The 20,607-nt window shown below is 42.8% G+C and overlaps 1 protein-coding gene across 2 annotated transcripts; it reads left to right on the forward strand.

Moving 5' to 3' along the window:
* The first annotated feature begins 136 nt into the window (after positions 1–136).
* Positions 137–17,364, forward strand: ZBTB37 (zinc finger and BTB domain containing 37). Of its 2 annotated transcripts, none has more exons than XM_074222068.1 (4): positions 137–195; positions 2,080–3,031; positions 4,594–4,693; positions 12,425–17,364. In XM_074222068.1, exons 2-4 carry the CDS (start codon positions 2,109–2,111, stop codon positions 12,911–12,913), a joined length of 1,512 nt encoding a protein of 503 aa, XP_074078169.1. In that variant the 5' UTR covers positions 137–195; positions 2,080–2,108; the 3' UTR covers positions 12,914–17,364. The 2 variants fall into 2 exon arrangements, with proteins under 2 accessions (XP_074078169.1, XP_074078170.1); XM_074222069.1 differs by having other exon boundaries at positions 156–195; positions 2,077–3,031.
* The last annotated feature ends 3,243 nt before the right edge of the window (positions 17,365–20,607 follow it).

A 20,607-nucleotide genomic window follows, 5' to 3' on the forward strand; every position in this document is an offset into this window, starting at 1 on the left:
CGGGGACCGGAGCGGAGCGGAGCCGAGGAGGGGGAGGGGAGGAGCGGGATGGGGGAGGGGGCAGCGGAGGAGGGGGGGGCGGTGTGAGGGTGAGTGATTTCCTTCCGGCACGTCGCCCGCTCGGGGGGAGGGGGCGGGGGGTTTCACTTCCGGGACGGTGTTCCGGCCCATTCCGGCCCATTTCCACCCCCGGAGGTAGGTACCGCTCCTCGGCGGGGTCCGGCCGCGGCTCTGTGCCTCGGCCTGCGCCCTGCATCCCTCCGCCCGCCCCGCCCGGGCGCCCCTCGGCGCGGCCCCGGGGGGCCCCGACCCCGGGGCTCGGGGCGACCTTCCTCGCCCCACCCCACCCCCTCCTCCGCCCCGCGGCGGGCGGACCCGCCCCCCCGCCGGGCCCCTCCCTCGGGCCCCTCCCTCCGGCCCCCCGAGACCCGCCGCCACACCCGGGCCCGACCCGCCGGCGGGAACGCCCCCTCGTGCCCCCCGTGCCAGGGGCCCTGCCCGGCCGCGGGGCGAGGCGGAGCCGGCGGAGGCGCCCACACCCCGCGGGCCGGCCGGGCGGGCGGGCAGCCCCGTGCCCCCAGCCCCGTGCCCCGTGCCCCCTGCCCCGGCCCGCTCCCGCGCCCCCCCGCGGCCCGCCTCCACAAACCCACTTTTTATCTAACTTGGAGAAAAAACCTTAAACACGGAAACGTTGAGAGTCAAACACTCAAGTCTTTGGAACTCCCCGATTTCCTAATAAAGTACAATAAAAGTCCAAAGTTGGTGTCCAGGTTTCACACACCCCAGAAGGAGCCCCGCTGGCCGCCCTTGTCCTCCCTCCTCCCGGGGGCGTGTTGGAGTACAACTTCCAAGTGCCCCTGGTGAGGGCACGGGCACCCCTAGTGAGGGACGGGCACCCCCTTGTGAGGGACGGGCACCACCTTGTGAGGGACGGGCACCTAGTGAGGGGACGGGCACCCCCTTGTGAGGGAGGGCACCGCCTTGTGAGGGACAGGCACCCCTAGTGAGGGGACGGGCACCCCCTTGTGAGGGAGGGCACCGCCTTGTGAGGGACGGGTACCCCCTTGTGAGGGACGGGCACCCCCTTGTGAGGGAGGGCACCGCCTTGTAAGGGACGGGTACCCCCTTGTGAGGGACGGGCACCGCCTTGTGAGGGACGGGCACCCCTAGTGAGGGGATGGGCACTCCCTTGTGAGGGAGGGCACCCCCTTGTGAGGGACGGGCACCCCCTTGTGAGGGACGGGCACTCCTAGTGAGGGTACGGGCACCCCCTTGTGAGGGAGGGCACCGCCTTGTGAGGGACGGGCACCCCCTTGTGAGGGACGGGCACCGCCTTGTGAGGGACGGGCACTCCTAGTGAGGGGACGGGCACCCCCTTGTGAGGGAGGGCACCGCCTTGTGAGGGACAGGCACCCCCTTGTGAGGGACGGGCACCCCCTTGTGAGGGAGGGCACCGCCTAGTGAGGGGACGGGCACCCACTTGTGAGGGACAGGCACCCCTAGTGAGGGGATGGGCACCCCCTTGTGAGGGAGGGCACCGCCTTGTGAGGGACGGGCACCCCCTTGTGAGGGAGGGCACCGCCTTGTGAGGGACGGGCACCCCTAGTGAGGGGACGGGCACCGCCTTGTGAGGGATGGGCACCCCTGGTGAGGGGACGGGCACCGCCTTGTGAGGGACGGGCACCCCTGGTGAGGGGACGGGCACTGCCTTGTGAGGGACAGGCACCCCTAGTGAGGGGACAGGCACCCTCCCTGTGAGGGAACAGGCACCTCCTTGTGAAGGGACGGGTACCGCCTTGTGAGGGACTGGCACCCTCCCTGTGAGGGGACGGGCACCACCTTGTGAGGGGATGGGCACCCCCTTGTGAAGGGACAGGCACTGCCTTGTGAGGGAATGGGCACCCTCCTTCTGAGGGGACGGACACCTTGTGAGGGGACAGGCACCCCTTTGTGAGGGAACAGGCACCCCCTTGTGAGGGGATGGGCACCCTCCCTGTGAGGGGACGGGCACCCCCTTGTGAGGGGACTGGGCCCCCTCATCATGGGCACGCAGTCATTCTCCCTGTTTCCTCCCAGCAGGGCGGAGAGCCTGTCTCCTCGGGCACACCATGGAGAAAGGTGGGAACATCCAGCTGGAAATCCCCGACTTTAGCAACTCAGTCCTGAGCCACCTCAACCAGCTGCGCATGCAGGGCCGACTCTGTGACATTGTGGTCAACGTGCAAGGCCAGGCCTTCCGGGCTCACAAGGTGGTGCTGGCCGCCAGCTCTCCCTATTTCCGGGACCACATGTCCTTGAACGAGATGAGCACCGTCTCCATATCTGTCATCAAGAACCCCACCGTCTTCGAGCAGCTCCTGTCCTTCTGCTACACCGGGCGGATCTGCCTCCAGCTGGCCGACATCATCAGCTACCTGACGGCTGCCAGCTTCTTGCAGATGCAGCACATCATAGACAAATGCACACAGATCCTGGAGGGGATACATTTCAAGATTAACGTAGCCGAAGTGGAGGCAGAGCTGGGCCAGACGAGGACGAAGCACCCGGAGAGACCCCCAGAATCTCACAGAGTCACTCCCACACTAAACCGCCCCCTCAGCCCACGGCACAACACGCCTAAAGGGAGCCGGAGGGGCCAGGTGAGCACGGTGCTGGACATCAGGGAGCTGAGCCCCCCCGAAGAATCCACCAGCCCTCAGATAATTGAGCAGAGTTCTGACGTGGAGAGCCGGGAACCCATCCTTCGGATCAACAGAGCGGGACAGTGGTACGTGGAGACCGGGGTCGCCGACCGGGGGGCCCGGAGCGACGATGAGGTGAGAGTCCTTGGAGGAGTTCGGATCAAAACGGAGAATCTGGAGGAATGGCTCGGGACAGAGAATCAGCCCTCTGGAGAAGACGGGAGTAGTGCCGAGGAGGTGGCCGCCATGGTGATCGATACCACGGGCCACGGGGCGGGAGGACAGGAGAATTATGCTTTGGCCTCTTCGGCGCCCAAGGCCACTCGGCCAACCAGCAGCGAAATGGACAGGTAAGGTTTCTTTTGCCCGCTTCCCGACTCGCTCGGGTACCACTGATCCCAGGCCATCTCTCTGGCTTACAGAGCATCTTCCCCTACCTGTTGTTTAGATGAAATAAGAATTGACTCTGTTGGGGAAATTGGAGGTGTGCCAAAAGACTTGCATTCTTATTTTTTTAAAGCAGGAAGCTCCTAGTCCTGAAGTATTCACAGTGTTGTGAGAACTATGGTAAAGTTAGACACTTCCATGAATCAGAATAGCATCTGCAGCCACACTAGCCTCAGTAATTGCCAGGGCTTCCTCGGATTCGAGGCAGGGAGCAGACCGTCAGCTGGGAACCAGGCGGCCTTTCCCTTCCTTGGTATGTTATGATACAGGTAGGTGGCTTGGGGGAGTTTCACTTTCCTTTATAGCCCTGCTTCACTTTCCTTTAGCCACCGCCTCCAGAGGAGGCATTGGTATGATCCTGGCCATCCTTTGGCTCTCTGTGGGTAAAAGTGTGATGCCAAGGAGATTCTTTTGGGATTGTTTTTCCATTTCTTTCTCAGCTTGCCATTTAAATATATTTTCTGTCAGGCCTTGAGCAGTGGCTACGCTGCCAAGGACCTAACCATTGCATTATTTTTTTTTCTCTTTGTTTCCCCACTTTTTCTTTCTAACATAATTCTGTATGAACAGCTAAGGACACAGCTGTAAGGGGAAGTGAGCACAGTAATCAAATTAAGTTGAAAATACATTAAGCATCCTTCCCCCACAGTGAAGATTGGTTAAATACAAAGAATGGATTCTGCTATTTTTCCTCTCCTTGGGATAAAAAATGAATTTTGACTGCATAAGCAGCAGCTCTAAAACATGTTACTGACCCGTTAAGACTTTGTTGCAGAAATTAATAAGTGCCACAGAAATGCAGAAAACTATGATCCCTCATTTCTTCAGATGGTCACTTTTTGAATGTTTTCTCTCCTTCCCCCCCCCCTTTACTCATAGAGAGCATATAGGTATGTAAATAGCACTCTTTATTGACCATACTGATTTTAGTCCCCCCAAAATTTAGCCAGTGATAAAAGTAATTGGAATGCCGATCTAAGTGATTTAGGATTTGATTTAGCTTTTATCACTCATTCATTAATCTGATTTTCAAAAGTTTGGGGGTAATTGGGTAGTATTTGATTGCTTATTAATTTAAAATGTAATTGTTCACACAAAGTAACAGACTAAGAATTATAGACCTAGTTTGAATTTTAGTTCCTTGAGTCACTAGACAGATTTTTTAGTGTTCTTCTAGTACCGTTGTTGTGACATAAGGTTTTTACTGACATATTGGATCTCAATGTCATTAGGCTATTATGTGCCATTGATCTCTCATTCTGCAAAATTTTTTTTCATTAGACCAAATGTAATTTCTTAACTTCAAGTCAGGCTGTGTGAGCATTTCTCAGTCACCTTGCTGAAAGTCATCAAACTTTTTCATATAGTTTTCCCTTTATTTATCCGTAGGCTAAGGGAATGACCTTATCACTCAGTTTTTTAACATCACTATTCTGTTACCCTATTAATGCTCCTCTGCCGACAGATTTAGCCCTTCTGGCAGTGTTGTCACCCTGGCTGAGCGACACCGAGCCCGCAGTGAATCTCCTGGGAGGATGGATGAGCCTAAGCAACCCAGCTCCCAGGTATGTAGGGACAGACAATTGAAGGATGCGTTTCAACAAGTAGAGTGTAATATTTTTAAGTTGTACCCTTTAATCACTTTGGTTCCCATTGTTTTTGAATTAATGGAACGTATTATTCTGGTGAAGGTTGAAGTTTGGGAAGAACAGCAGGAATATAGTATGACATTTCTTTTGGAATACAGAGGCAATTAGTGTCCTAAGAGAAATTAAACCATGCAAGGAAGAGTAGAACTCAGTGGCCTTTGCATTTAAATAAATGAATGAAAAGGCATTTATTAAACCCTTGTAATTCATTTTCTTGTATATTCTCATTTGTATTAGACTTATCTCTTCTAATAAATCATAAAGTCCTAGAAAACAGGGACCACGTCTTCTGGTTGGTTTTTTTTTTTTGTGATTATCCTTAGAAGATTGTTCTGCTTCTTACAAGGGTGCACTATACAAATGTGTGAAGTGGTATCTCACATGGTAGGCCAGCTGTAAATTGGAAGAAGCATGTGCCAAGTGAAGACATATAATGAATTTTGAGCAGTTCTGTCATTCTTCTCTGGCCAGTTACTTAGAGAAACAGTGGAAGAGTTAAAAAAAATAATTTCATGTAAGTTCCTGTGAGTTTCCCTAGCCACCATTTCCAGAGGAGAGCTTGGGTGGCCTGGTGGATAGAGTGTTGGATGTGAGCTTTGGTTTCAAATCGCAATCTAGCATATAGTAGCTGTGTGATTGTGAGTGGGCTATTCCTTCTCTGTGAGCTTTAGGTTCTTAATTTGTACTTTGGTGCTGACAATCAAGTTAGAAAAGTATGAAGAAAATGCTTCATACGCCTTAATGTTCCATAATGGGAGTTGTTGTCAACTTGTAGCACTGGTATTATTTTGTTCCTTATGTGGTTGTAGCTGTACACTCTCTTTTTTTTTTCAAACTAGACCTGTATTTATACTATGTTTCTGGCATCATTACTATGGAAAAATTTTTTTCTCACTTGGGGAAAAACTGCAAGAAATTAAAGTCACAAAATAAAAGCTTTGTTCAAGTGATAGTCACATTTAGGGGATCCATTTTTTCCTCCAGAAGCCTCTAAAGAAGGATATAATTTCTATGTTGAGGTGACTGTTATGCAAATAAATATGTTAATTAGCATCTCACTGGAAGACAAGACTCCTAACAAAAATTAATTCACTTAAATAGGACCAGAGATTCAGTGGCACATCAGCATGTACACAATCATATGTGCAGTGGATGATGTGTTAGGCCTGAAGACAGCAAGACTCATCTTCTGAAGTTCAAATCTGGCTTCAGACACTTACTAGAAGGACTAGACCTTCTTCCCACTTTGCCTCAGTTTCTTCATCTGTAAAATAAATTGGACAAGGAAATGGCAGATCACTCCAATATCTATGTCAAGAAAACACCAAATGGGGTCACAAAGAATTGGATAACAGCTGAGATAACTGAACAACAATCCTGTATGTAGTCTTACAATGTTGAGGAGAGATAGAGTGCATTCATGTACTTAAGAAAGACTTCAGGGGAGGCAAGGTGGCGCAGTGGATAGAGTACCAGCCCTGGAGTGAGGAGGACCTGAGTTCAAATCCAACCTCAGACATAATAATTACCTAGCTGTGTGTCCTTGGGCAAGTCACTTAACCTCATTGCCTTGCAAAAAAAACCCAAAAAATTAAAAAAAGACAGTCTTCACGGAAGAGTTTCAAACACATTTTTAGATAAAAGGATAGGCAAAGCAGTTACTTGCTTCAGACATAATGACTAACCTGAAATGTTGAAATGAGAAAAGAGGGTCGGCTAGGTGGCGTAGTGGATAAAGCACCGGCCCTGGAGTCAGGGAGTACCTGGGTTCAAATCCGGTCTCAGACACTTAATAATTATCTAACTGTGTGGCCTTGGGCAAGCCACTTAACCCCATTTGCCTTGCAAAAACCTAAAAAAAAAAATTTATGGGATCATAGGGATTTAGTGCTATATAAGAATCCTAGAAATTATCTTGTCCTCCTAATAATGGTTTGTAAAAGTCTTAATGTTGTAAACTTCAAGAGAGCACATAGGTACATGAAAGATTATTTTGAGGGGGCTGCTTTACTTGTTTTTCTCCATTCCTGAAGACAACTAAGGAAAATGAAATTTGTAGTAAAACAGAGTTTGTTTTTGCCATTTCCTTCTTCAACTCATTTTACATCAAATAGGGCTTATAAATGTCAGTTCAGATTTGAATTTAAGAAGGTAAATTTCCTGATTCGGACCCTACACTCTATCTACTCCACTACTTAACTGCCCAAAAGAGAGTTTATTGTTCAGTCACATCTGATTGTTTTTGACTCCATGGGACCATATTATCCATGAGACTTTCTCTACTGGCATGATTTGCCATTTCCTTCTCCAATACACTAAGACCATTAGAGATTAACTGACTTGCCCAAGGACATGTGTAATTAAGCATCTGAGGCCAGCTCCAGGCCCAGCACAATATCCATAGAGCCAGCTAGCAGCCTCCAAAATGATTTATCTAGGTTTAGAGAGGATAATAGACTCTCAGTGTGATGGAATACTGGAACAAACTATACTTAGGTTACTTTACTAACTCAAAAACCTTTAGTAACTCCCCATTTTCTACCAAAACAAATTTAAATTCTTCTGTTTGTCTTAAGGGTCCTCTATAATTTGGTTCCACCCTCTTTTTTTAATTCTCATCAATTTCAGATAGGTTCATCTTTTTCATTACTCCTAACTCACTACTTTTATTTGCGGTTCTCCCTGCTACAGTTCTCTCTTTTACCCTCCTCTATATGTCCAGCTTAAGGCATACATACGTTTATTCATGAATACACACACATATTTGAATAGTTATGTATGCTTAATACTTATGCTATGTAGGAAGAAGCAAGCATTGAATGACACTGCCCAGAAATAAAATTAAGAATTTAAAAATTTATGGGATCTTAGGATTTAGTGCCATATGTAATGCTTAAGGTATATATACATAAACTTATATACATATATTTGAATAGTTATTGAAGCCATCCTTGAGCCCCCTTTTTCTGAACACCTACTGTACATAGATTCTGTCACACAATTTGGTCCTTCTACCTTATATTGTTTACTGCTACTTTATGTGTGTTAATACCATCTCCTCAATAAGGGTCACACAGTTATAGAGCTGGAAACCTAAAGAAAGTGAGATCCATGAGAGATCTGACTATTCCATAGCTACTCTAGTAGCAAAAATGTGAATTCATGACAATTCATTCCCAACCCAGAACTCTTTCCACTGTACCATCCGACCCTCTTGACAGTCTTATGACCTCCATAGTGCTGAGTCCTTATGCTGAAATCCTCAACACAGAAGTCTTTATTTTTCTTATCATTTAATTTTTTTTTTTTGGGTTTTTGCAAACCAATGAGGTTAAGTGACTTGTCCAGGGTTACACAGCTAGGTAGTTAACTCAGGTCCTCCTGACCCCAGGGCTGGTGCTGTATCCACTGTGCCACCTACTTGCCCCCACAGAAGTCTTTAAATAATAAACTGAGAAACTGGAACAATGAATTTTAATCTATGATTCATCCAGCTAACACTAAAGACCATACTTAGAGTGTCTGATTTGATTTATCATATTGGAGAAGTGAGATTTGTGGACCAACTAAGTTGTCATTTTCCTTTCACATTGTAAATTGTCCAGATGATATAAAACAAAATAGTGATGTTCTAAAACTTTAGTCACTCTTCAGCTGTTGATTTCATAAACTGCTTTCCTCTTTATTTTAGTATATTGTAAGAAATGAGTATTGCTGGGAACAGCTAGGTGGCATAGTAGATAGAACACCGGCCCTGGAGTCAGGAGGACCTGAGTTCAAATCCAGCATCAAACATTTAATAATTACATAGCTGCATGATCTTCGACAAGTCACTTAACCCCACTGCCTTGAAAAAACTGAAAAAGAAAAGAAAAGAAATTAGTATTACTAACCAGTACTTGGGGGGGGATTCAGAACCTTCCCCTTCTAAAGTCCTTTAAAAGTTTAGTCTGTAGGACCATTACTGATGATGAGATAACATTAACTCTTCTTGATCTTGGTCAGATCCCATCCAGCCTTGCAAGTAATTTAATCTAGGGTGAGGAAATCCATTGTATTTCTCTGCTGAGGGGTCAGTAATGTCTTTGGTCTAAGAGAGATGGAGAAATGATCATCCTTTTATTAATAACCTGTTGACCTAATTAATAAAATGATTCAATTACTCAGAAACTATGTCTCTTGAAACTTTTCAAATGATCACAATATTCATTTCCCCTACCTTCTTTTTTTTGTTTTGTTTTGTTTTGTTTTGCAAGGCAGTGGGGTTAAGTGGCTTGCCCAAGGCCACACAGCTAGGTAATTATTAAGCATCTGTGGTCAGATTTGAACTCAGGTACTCCTGACTCCAGGGCCGGTGCTCTATCCACTGCGCCACCTAGCCGCCCCTCCCCTACCTTCTTTTGGAACTGCTGGAGCAGTTGTTTCATTAGGCAACACTTTTTTTGAAGAAATAAGAGAAAAGGATATAGCATTAACAAATTAAATAAATAGTCCTCCAGAAATCTAAAATTAACTTAAACTTTGACCTTTCTCCCCCATAGTTCTACTGTTAATCTAGTCTCTACTTCCTTTCTGTATATTTAGTTTTTTTCTGTTTGTGGTGACTACAGAAATCATCAGGGTTGACAAATTTAATAAAAACCTTCTGAGTGGTGAAATGTTAATGCAGCCCTTTGGAAGAATGCATTCTGTAAATCCAAGGTATTATTATTATTATTATCATTATTAACTTTCTTTATAGTTTTCAAATAAAGTATTCAATCCTCATCTTATAGTTTCCTTTAAGTTGAATAGAACTGCTCATTATATTAGATGGTTTCCTGATTCAGATTCTGAATGTTCAGAGTAGCCTAAAAAATAAAATTAAGATGCTATTTGACTTTCACAAAGAGATAAAATAATGTTTTCCTCTATGCCCTTGAAATCTACTTTTAATTCTCTATCTTAATTCATCCTTCTCTTGGAAATTTGATTTTTCTCTCCTCATGTATTATCTTCTTACATAAATAGCAAAAAAAAAAAAGGAAATATTTATTTTATAATAACTCCAAGAACTCATCTCATTAGCAACAAAACAATTTAAATGCTACTTAAAAATTTTATATATCTGTGTGTGTGTGTGTGTGTATGTATATGTATATGTATATGTATGTACATATATTTTTTTTGTCTAGACTTGTAATTTCATAGGTACAGGATACATATAATAAGTAAATCCCCTTTACCAATGCATGTTTTGGAGGGTTTTTTGCAAGGCAATGGGGTTAGGTGACTTGCCCAAGGTCACACAACTAACTATTAATTATCTGAGGCCACATTTGAACTCAGGTCTTACTGACTCCAGGGCCGGTCTCTATTCGTGCCACCTGCTGCCTCATGCAGCTTAGTGTTGAGACCTGAGGCATCAAGATGTTAAGGGCATTACCCAACTTCACAGCCAGTGTATGCAGACTGGCTTCCCAGCCTGTGACACACTATTCCTCTGTCAATTATAATACTCGATGTTATATAGTTTTAACAGTTGGAAAAACACTGCTATGTATATTATCTCATTTGCTTTTCCATCAGCTGTTAGAGAAATGGTGTGTTTATTGTCTCTGTTTTACAGATAATTGAAGCCCAGAAAGATTGACTAGTCTGGGGTCTTATACATAGTGAATGTCAGGGCTAGGACTTAGGAATCATGTAATCCAGCTTAGTTTAACCTGAGTTGAAATAATACCTCCTTTTAACTTCTGCCCTCTGAGAAGCAGGATGATATGGTTGGTGGGACATTGGACTTGGAATGAAGAATATCCAAGTTTATGGATAGACTCCGGCCCTGGAGTCAGAAGGACCTGGGTTGAAATCCAGCCTCAGACACTTAATTACCTAGCTGTGTAACCTTGGGCAAGTCAGTTAAACCCATTGCCTTGCAAAAACCTCCCAGAAAAGAATATCCAATTTTAAATAATGATTCAAACAAATCGCTTAACCACTTTGAGCCTTGGTTTCCTCATGTGGAAAATAAAGAGATGGATTCATAGGCCACTAAGGTCCCTTCTAGCTCTAAATCTATGATTGCATGAATTACATAGGATAAATTTAATTCCTTTTGTGTTGAGATTAATCCTATTTTGTGCTTTTTGTTTTTAAATACACCTTCTGTGTGGTATTGAATAATACCTAACCATGTGTTCACACAATTTGTTGTTTTATGGATTAAAAGAACCTCATCAGTTCAGTGTTGCTTTTAAGTCTGAGGAATAATAGTTTGGTTTAGTTGATTCCCCTTTTGTCTTACTGTTGTTTTTGGTTTTTTTATTTTTTGCAAGGCAGTGGAGTTAAGTAGCTTGCCCAAGGCCACACAGCTAGGTAATTATTAAGTGTCTGAGGCCGGATTTGAACTCAGGTACTCCTGACTCCAGGCCTGGTGCTGTATCCACTGCACCACCTAGCTGCCCCCTTGTCTTACTGTTGTATGGTAATCTTTTCAAAAGAAGCTTTGGAAGAATCCAGTTAGTCTCTCAACCAGAAAGCATCTATAACTTTCTTGCTTTCATGATTTCATTAGTGTGGGTTCTTCCTCTACAGTTTAGTTGACTGTCTTTAGAAGCTACTGTGTTTGAAAAACTCATCTCTCTGCAGTCAACCTGGCCCTGCTTTTTCTGAGGCTGGTTCTTGGATGATGTTCATCCTTCACCAGGCCCCTTCTCAAAACTTGTGATGGCAACCTGGTTTTAGCCCATCTGCCAAGATGGGTGTGGCCACTGTTCATGCCCCTGCTTCTTAGAGCTACAGGTGAGTATTGGGTGATAGGTGGACACCAAAGATCCACCCAGCTAACCCTCATACCAGAGATTCTAGTTCTTGAACACCCATGCACCCCATCTCAGCAGAAGGGCTAAAACCAGGCTGAGGATGACACAAACCTGGCAGGTTAAGAGGAGCTGTGAAACCTTCCCTCAACCCTAAACCTCCTCCCTAATCCTGATGGAATGGACAGATAAAAACAATTTGTTCCATTGACCATGAAGGCAATTGAAGTTGACTGTGGAACACTTAGAGCCTGTTCAGACATGGAAGACACCCAGGTCCTCCACTGCCTCCTGGGCTATTGCCAGTCATATTGACTTTTGTCCTGCCCCTGCACTTCACTGACTCTGGGAAAGAGAGTGAGGTTAGGTGAGGCTTATGCAGCTCTGCCTCACTTAAATCCAGTTCGCATGGAAGTTCACAAGACATTACCCGAGATGTCACTGGTGCTCTGCAGAAATGAACAACTCTTCAGACATTTGATGGAGAATCCATCAGAGATTTAAGAACACCAAACAATAAGAATGCATTCATGGGAAGAGGACTTTAAGAAATTGCCAATATTTTTCTTTTTTTATTTCCAAACTTAAAATATAAATGTCTATAATTTTTTCCTTTATTTCTATTCATTCTAGCAGTTATTTGGTTCTTAACCTCATTCTCAACCCCAAATATTTCAACTGATGTTCTTGCCAAGTCCTTTAGGTAGAGTACATTAGGTAATATACCTGTGTTACAGATGATAAAATTAAATCATATAGGCACATAATAGATTTTTTGAAAACTCAATATATTTATATTTAATTGTATTTAATATTTGACGTGTTTGTATATTTTCCCCTCTTGGTACAGGTTGAAGAGTCAGCAATGATCGGAGTAAGTGGTTATGTGGAATATCTTCGAGAACAGGAGGTATCTGAGAGGTGGTTCCGATACAATCCCCGCCTCACTTGCATCTACTGCGCCAAATCCTTCAACCAGAAAGGCAGCCTGGATCGACATATGCGCCTCCACATGGGGATCACACCTTTTGTCTGTCGTATGTGTGGCAAGAAGTATACTCGCAAAGATCAGCTGGAGTATCACATCCGCAAGCACACAGGCAACAAACCCTTCCACTGTCACGTTTGTGGCAAAAGCTTCCCCTTCCAGGCCATCTTGAACCAGCACTTTCGCAAGAACCACCCAGGATGTATGCCTCTCGAGGGGCCTCATAGCATCTCCCCAGAGACGACAGTCACATCCCGGGGACAGGCTGAGGAAGAATCACCCCCACAAGAAGAGACAGTTGCCCCTGGGGAGACTGCACAGGGATCTGTATCTACCACTGGACCAGATTGAGAGATGGCAGGGAAAAGGGGGAGGGTCCTCTGCCCCCTTCTGGGCCACGAGCAGCCAGCATCTGCACCAAGGGCTGGTTCTTGGATTCACAAATGCCACATCGCTAGACAGGAAGACGCTCCCAAGATGTTGCCAAACTAGAGGATTCACAAAGTACACAAAAATACTCAAGGCTCTTCCCGTCCCTTTCCTTCCCCCACTTCACACCTCAGAAAATAATTAAGCAAAACAGCTTTCTGATTCAGGGATCAACAGCTTTGGTTTGTTAATTTTTTTAAGAAAAATTTTTTAAGAAAATCCAGGATAAACTGTCATTTAGTTACCAACCATGGTTTCAACTCTGTGAATTGGTCCAGGGGATGGACCTCGGTGGCTGTAATGTCCCAGCTCCCACAAGCACAGCATTCGGGCCTCTGTCATCTGGATCAGCTGCAGGAGAGGAGGAGGAGGAGGAGGTGGTGGTGGTAAGGACAGGGCCTTGCTCCTCTACCTCCCCTGCCAGTTAATACTATTTTCACAGTCAAAGAAAAAGAATAGTTCTGGTGGTCCTTATTGTTCTCAAGTTTCTTTTCAACAGAATGTGATTGGGGGCTTTCTATTTGCCCCATTCAGGCAATTGGTTTCTTGCCAGATTGCTTCCTGTAGCCAAACTTTTGCAGCAGTGTTCTATGGGCAAGACAACCCTGAGCACCATAGGCTATCCAGGGTTAAATTAGCAGTGAGGAGGTTTGCTTTAGATAATGCTGCATTTGGGGGATTAGGTGTGTGGTAAGGGAGTTGGGGGGAAAACTGTGTGTCTGCAAAATGTGGACTCCCACAGGATGACATTGCAACTTCTTTACTTGGGGGAGGGAGGGCCACCCAACAGGGCTTTATACATCTCTAAGCATTAGGCAGTAGCTCTTGCCCAGAGGGATTCATGAGCTGGGGGCTGACCACCAAAGTCTTGTTAAGCCTCTTTGGCTCCTGGTCTTACATAACAGCAATATTGTACATCAAAAATGTCACTTCCCAGTGAAATGATACTGGGTTGTGTTTTTAAATCCATATATCTCCATGTTTGATAAGTTTGATAAATTTTATATGAAGTTTTAAAAAAATATTTTGTGTTAGAACAGCATTGTGGTTCAGGAAATATAAAGCTACTGTTTCTATTTCAACCATAATTCATTTCCCTTCTACAAAAAGAATAGCTTATATTTCTTGCTTATTTGAAGAACCTCACTAATTCCTGTGTCTCCAGTCTGCCAATTCACAAAAACCCCTCAGCAAATTAGTGTTCATTTGAGAGGGTTGCTTTTTAAATAGAACACAAAGAGCATATACCTCAGAGCATCATCATGAACACTCAAAGTGAAGCCCCATTTGTTGCACCAAATGAACAAGGGGTTAGTTTGGATCATTCTCAAGATTTAGCAATATTCACTGGGCCTCTGGCATTTCTAGGTATTAATGAGGTTCTCAAGTTGAAAATCATGGAGAGAGCTAACCAGACCTGCATATACCTTGCTCTGGAGGGGAAGGGGACAGACAGGAATAGGCTTGTGCCTATAGTAGGATTTTTTTGAATACTAAGGCATGCAGGTAAGTAGTAGATAACTGCTTTCAGACCCAAGTGCAAAAAGGAGAGAAAAAATCTCTAGCCTCCCTAGCTGTTGGAAAGATTACTGCTTTTTATGTTGAGTTTTGCTTTACAGTATCTGCAATGGTTTAAGAGATTGCTTTGATGCAGAGACACATGAAAGTGAAAAAAATAACTCACTGGATATTAGTTATGCTAGTAATGGTGAACTGATTGTAAACATATTAGTCAGGCCCTCCTCCCCTTATGATAATATTTTATGATCTATGGAAAAATGGGTAGAGAAGGATATTTTTCTGAAACCAAGTTGGAGTATAAAGGGTGGCTATCAAAAAGCAAAATAAGTTTGTTATTTGTTCATTAAATTATGAGCATCCTACTGTATTCCCTCCTCAGAGAGAGGCCACTGTATTTTTTGGAAGGACCCAGGAATGCACAGTTTCTCCAATTGTAATTCTTCAAGTGTAATGAGAGCTTGCCCCTAAAGGGAGAATCTGCTTCAGAGATTGCTCAGGAACAGGTTGTTCCCTTTCAGGAGCTGCATTTTATTTTTAGAACCATGGAACATGGTATCCCACTGTTCAATGGGTCAGCAACATAATATGGTGAGACCTATCTTTAGTGGCCATCCAAGGATTAGCAGTCCATGGTCAAGCCAAAAGGGAGTTTAGGTTAGACTGAGACCCTTAGACCTGTCATTGATATAAGAGGGATTTGGACAGATTTTGCCATATTTGAGTGGGAAGAGAAGGAGGGAGAAGTGGAGAAGATGCTGCTTTTAGTAGACATAGCTTTTAAACCTACCAAAAAAGGAAGAAGAAAATTTAAGTCTATTCTGCTCCTAGGAAAAAGTGTGCCAGGAAATACTTTGTTGCTTTATTAGTTACTTTTAAATGAGAAAGTATGCTTTTTTATACCATTACCAAACTGTAAAGATGAAGTTAAGTAACTGCTGTAAAAGAAAAAGTTCTCCTAACCAATGTCATTAATTCCATCCAGGCTTAGCAACAATGAGTTCCAATGAAGTATAGACAGCATTATTCATATAGGAGAACCATGAGTGTGGGATGAGGTTTAGTCTCTTTTTTTCCTTTATTAAACTTTTCATAGGTAAAACTGTGTTGATACTGTGAATAGAGGAAAATTCCAGTTATCCAGGACCTATCAACCCAATTCTCTGTGCTGGTTCTTTCCTTGTAATAGGCCTAGCCAGAACCATAACACTCATGAAATTCTTACCTAAGCTAGTTTGAAAGCAGAATAAGGCTTGGGAGAGCAGTTTTTTTTCACTTTTGCTTAGAAAAGATTTACTTTTTATAATTCTTATTCAGTTCTCACTGTGACATTGCCCTAATTCATAGTTAAAGTCACTGTAAGGTCACTAGAATAGGGATTAATAATATTCTTTCTACATTTGCTCTGTGTGTGTGTGTGTGTGTGTGTGTGTGTGTGTACAATGCCTCTTAAATATGTCCAAAATGGACTTTTTATTTGACTCAATTTGAACTGAACCACTTGACAGTCAAATTTGAACCTCCAGGATGTTCCCCCAGGGAAAATGATGCTGGGTTGGCACTAAGGGCTAAATTTTTTTTCAAGATCTTTAGCTGATACTAGCATAACTATGTCAGTTTTGTATAAAATGATGGGCACTAGGTGTGATCTTATTTTGTGTTCAGTAAGTGGTACTTGACAAAGAAATTGTCTCTGTTCTCAGCAAGAATACAAAGATAGCAACTATCACCTCTATATTCTGAGATGGAACTTCCATTCTATTGAACTTTTTCTCATTACCTGAATGAAAGTATAAATTTACTGTCCACATGTACAGTTATAGATTATTGGACACAAAGACTAATGCTTTCTTCTCAATACTGAAAAGACTCTTTCTAATGTTTTGTTTTCTCTTTACTCAGAATCATATTTACCTCTGACCTCAGTTGAAATTTATCATGTCTTGAGTTTCATTTCGTGTACATCATAAACCTTCCAAGACCAACTCATCAAAGGGGTGAGTTATGTCTCTTAATCTTCTAGAAGAAGCTAGTAGGGCAAGACTGGAGAGAAAAGGGGATAGAAGATGGAGGAAGGCTATTTTATTTCTTTTCAATTTTGTTTTGATTATCTTCCCTGCTTTTGTGAAATGGAGTTTTCCAAAGATGGTATTGGCAGTAAAAATATAAGCATTTTCTCTTTATGGTTGTAGTTGAAAACTAGAATGCATCACTTGATAGTGCTCTGGTAGAGGGGGAAAGATGTGATATGGTTGTGTAATTGCTGAAAGCTTCAGTCTCTGGCTGTAGCAACTTTGATAGAGTAAGAATTGCATTACTTTTTTATTTTAGTATAAAAGCCACATTTTGATTAGACAAAGTTTGAAGATGTTTCTTTTAAGGAATGCAGAGGTGGGAGAAGAAGGCTTGGCTTGAAAAGAATTTAACAGATTGTGAGGTAAAGAAAAAGAACAGCAAAACATCTTAAAATGCAGTAACCATCACATCACCCTCCATGGAACCTAATTACCAGATCCTCCTGAATTGAATCTATTTACAGTTATAAAATGTATCTAATTTATTTGTGCCCTGAATTGCACAAAGACTAACCCCTGCCATTTCAAAGATTGGAAGAAAATAGAAAGTGTTAAATAAAGGATGTATTTTCCTGGGGCATTCTGGGTTTGGGAAAACAGATATATCTTAGTGACCGAGTCAAGGAAGAGATAAAGGCAAAACCATTAGCAAAGGCCTTCCTAGAGCTAAGTTGAGTTTGAAAAACTTCTACCAAGATTTACCATTGCTGCTATTTTTGTCTCTGTAAAATATAGGTTGAGAGTTTGAGCTACACAGCAATAAATCGCCAGTTTCTGTAAGAGTTTTTGTTATTGGTTTTGTTGTACTGTTCCTTTCTTTTTTGTTTTTTTGCAAGGCAATGGGGTTATGTGACTTGCCCGAGGTTATACAGCTTAGTAAGTATTAAGTGTCGAAGGCCAGATTTGAACTCAGGTCTTCTTGACTCCAGGGTCAGTTCTCTATCCACTGTACCACCTAGCTGCCTCTAGATCTTGTTTTGTTTTCTGGTCTCTCTTGCAGACTTCTTTTCCTCTTTACCTCTTTTGTACTGCATCCTCTAAATAGTGAAGGTTTTAGTGGGGGAACCCTCAGAATCGAACCTCATGATTTGACACTTGAAGTTACAGTAATTCATTGATTAGTAAAAGGTATGATAACATGGCTCTCTTAAAATAGTTTCCATTTAATATAAGATAAAGCTAAATTTAAGATCTTTTTTAAAATTACCACAAAAGTAGAAAGGTGTGTGCCATATATCTATAGATATATATGGATATGTGTATACACACACACACACACACACACACATACACACACACAAAACACACACACGTTATTGCTTTTTTTTGAGATTATAAATCTGAAGTTCTTGTGAATTTATTGGAAACAAACAGCAGAATCAGGCCTACTAGAGAAAATATATTTGGACTCTAATACTAAGTACTTTTTTCCAGAGACCACCATTCCCTTTCTCTAGTATTAGCATTTTCCCCAAATAAGCATAGACTGTTTCAATTGAAATAACTGAAAGTTAAGCCAGATTTTTTCATAATTCTGTATGGGGGAGAGAGAGAGAGAGAGAGAGAGAGAGAGAGAGAGAGAGAGAGAGAGTGTTTAAAGATTCTTGTTTAGGATGGTTGTATTTTACATTTCTCTTAAAATCATCCTCCTCCAACTGTGAACAAGTTAATATCTTGTAATTTATTTCTTTCCTGAATGTATGTGTCCCTCGACTATTTCATTGTGAATGGTGGTTCTCACTGTTTTAATAGCTTCTGTGCACTAGGAGTGGCTGCACTTTTGCATGGAAAGATATTGGAAATTTTCTAAGACATAGAAGTCCTTGATGGGAACAACTTTCTCATCCATCCTTCAAGATTATGTGTAGAGTCTTGAATTAAAGGGATGTATATGGGCAAGATTCTCTGAACTATACTGCTATTCTTTTATGTATTTGTTACTCACTTTGTGAATTTAGCAGGTTTAGCTCAAAATATAGCTGAGACCCCAAGTTTTGTATAGCGCCTATAGCTAGCATTTTTTCCTTCAGTATGCCTTTTTCTGGTTTAGAGGTTTGTGGGCCTGTTCTATACCAGTAAACACTCTCTCTTAATCTTCCCCTTTTGAATAGGCATTTGTCTACAAGATTCTGGAATATTTGTTCAAACCTAAGTCACTGAAATCTACTCTAGTATTAGAGCAATTGTACTTAAATAGCAAGGGAGCCTATGCAGTGTTGCATTTCAGTGTTAGGTTTTTGACTTTTTTAAAGAAATTAGAAGACAAAAATCAATTAATAACCAAAATCTGTTCTTTGGAGGTTTCTCTTCAAAAGAAAATTAGTCTCTAGAATAACTTTCTTTAATCAAAAATTTTCAGTCTTTAAGATTTAAAAACACAAATTTTGATCTCATGATTGGTTTTCTAAAGTTATTTTGTAAACTTATTCTTTCCTTTTCTCTCTCAAGTCATCATTTTTTCCTTCCCTTTGCTTTTTCATTTTCTTCCTTTAACTTTCTTGTTCATCTGACTACTTTTTTGTTTGGCCTTTTATGTAATTTCAGTGAGTGGTCTGAATTTATCACTTAGGATGGACCAGTGGCTTATTCCAGGCTTTCCCCACATACTTGGGAACATCTGCACAGTGCCACTCCAGAGAGGTGGGGTTTAATCTTAGGGATAGATGAGACCAAACCTTGGGAAAGGTGCTTAAGGTGCTTAAAGCAACAGTCAACTTTATTCTTCTGATAGGTCAGTTTTAAGTTATTATAACTAGCTAATTCAAAATCTCAATCCCTTAATTACCAAAATAGAATAATCCTGGTGACATCATTTAGGAAAGAGTGAAGAACCTCCTTTCCATCACCAGGTACACTGCCCCCTTGCCATCACCAGGGGGTACCTTTTAACCTGTGGCAGCTGAGGCTTTGAAGGGATCTCAGACTCCAGCCATGCTGAACGTGATCCACCAAGGCAGGAGATCCAAAGTGGAAGTGTGGTTCAGTGCATAGGTTACAAAAGCTTGAGAAACCCTGCTGCCTTGTAACCTCTCAGAAAGCCAGTGGTTACCATCTTACACCATACATCCCACTGCCCTCCAAGCTCTAGTTTCAAGCCTTGCAAAGCATTTATGCAAATAGGTTTTTTGCAAAAATTAGGATACCCTTTGGATTTGTAGGATGATTTTTTTTTTGTCAGACAAAATTGCTCTTGAAATCCAGATGGCAATAAGCCTTTCCAAGGCTATAAATTGATCTGTTCCCTTAGCAGCAAGGGGATTATAAGCAGCAAGTTTAGTTGCTGAGCACAAAGTTGTTCATGTTGCAGGAAGATAAAAGCACTTGAGGTTGATTTGATGCAATTCTTCAACACTAACTCCAGACCAATGTGGCCTTTGAAGAAGTCCAGGCACCTTGAATCTACTGTCTCAGTTGAGAGTCAAAGAACAGGCACATTTTGGAAAGAATTTCTGGCTCCATCCCAGGTTCCAAAACCATTCTCTGAGATGCCTCTATGTAGAAGGGTTTTCATGTTGCCCCAAAGAAGTCACAGGGAGAACTAAACCTCATATCCCCTGATTCAGATTGCCACTTTTCACATCACTGGAGTGTGTGTGTGTGTGTGTGTGTGTGTGTGTGTGTGTGTGTAATTTCTTTCTCTCTAGTGGCAAATACTAGCACCTCATCTGAAAGGTGTGACATGGTGGGAGGAGATGGAAGAGTTCAGTAGTATCACAGTGATCAGATTCAATGGCATTTCAAATCTTGGGGCTTATTCTAAGACCTGATTTAAGTATATGAATAAAAACATCAGTTTTTTGAGTCCACCTCTTTTCCATCAAAGAAACAAAGTTCATTTAGTATAATTATCCTACAAAAGGTGGCTCAAGCTGCTAAAGTTGTCACACTGAGATTAAAGAACACAGTCACAGTAGAAACTTTCTCAGCTTTTGAGCTTTCTGTACCTAGGCCTTTGAATCCATTTAAAGGAGCCTGAGGAGATTGTTAAATTAAATGGAGGGATGTTTTTGCTGGCAGCATGCT

This window comes from Macrotis lagotis, chromosome 2 (assembly GCF_037893015.1).
Source record: "Macrotis lagotis isolate mMagLag1 chromosome 2, bilby.v1.9.chrom.fasta, whole genome shotgun sequence".
Taxonomy (NCBI): Eukaryota; Metazoa; Chordata; class Mammalia; order Peramelemorphia; family Peramelidae; genus Macrotis; species Macrotis lagotis.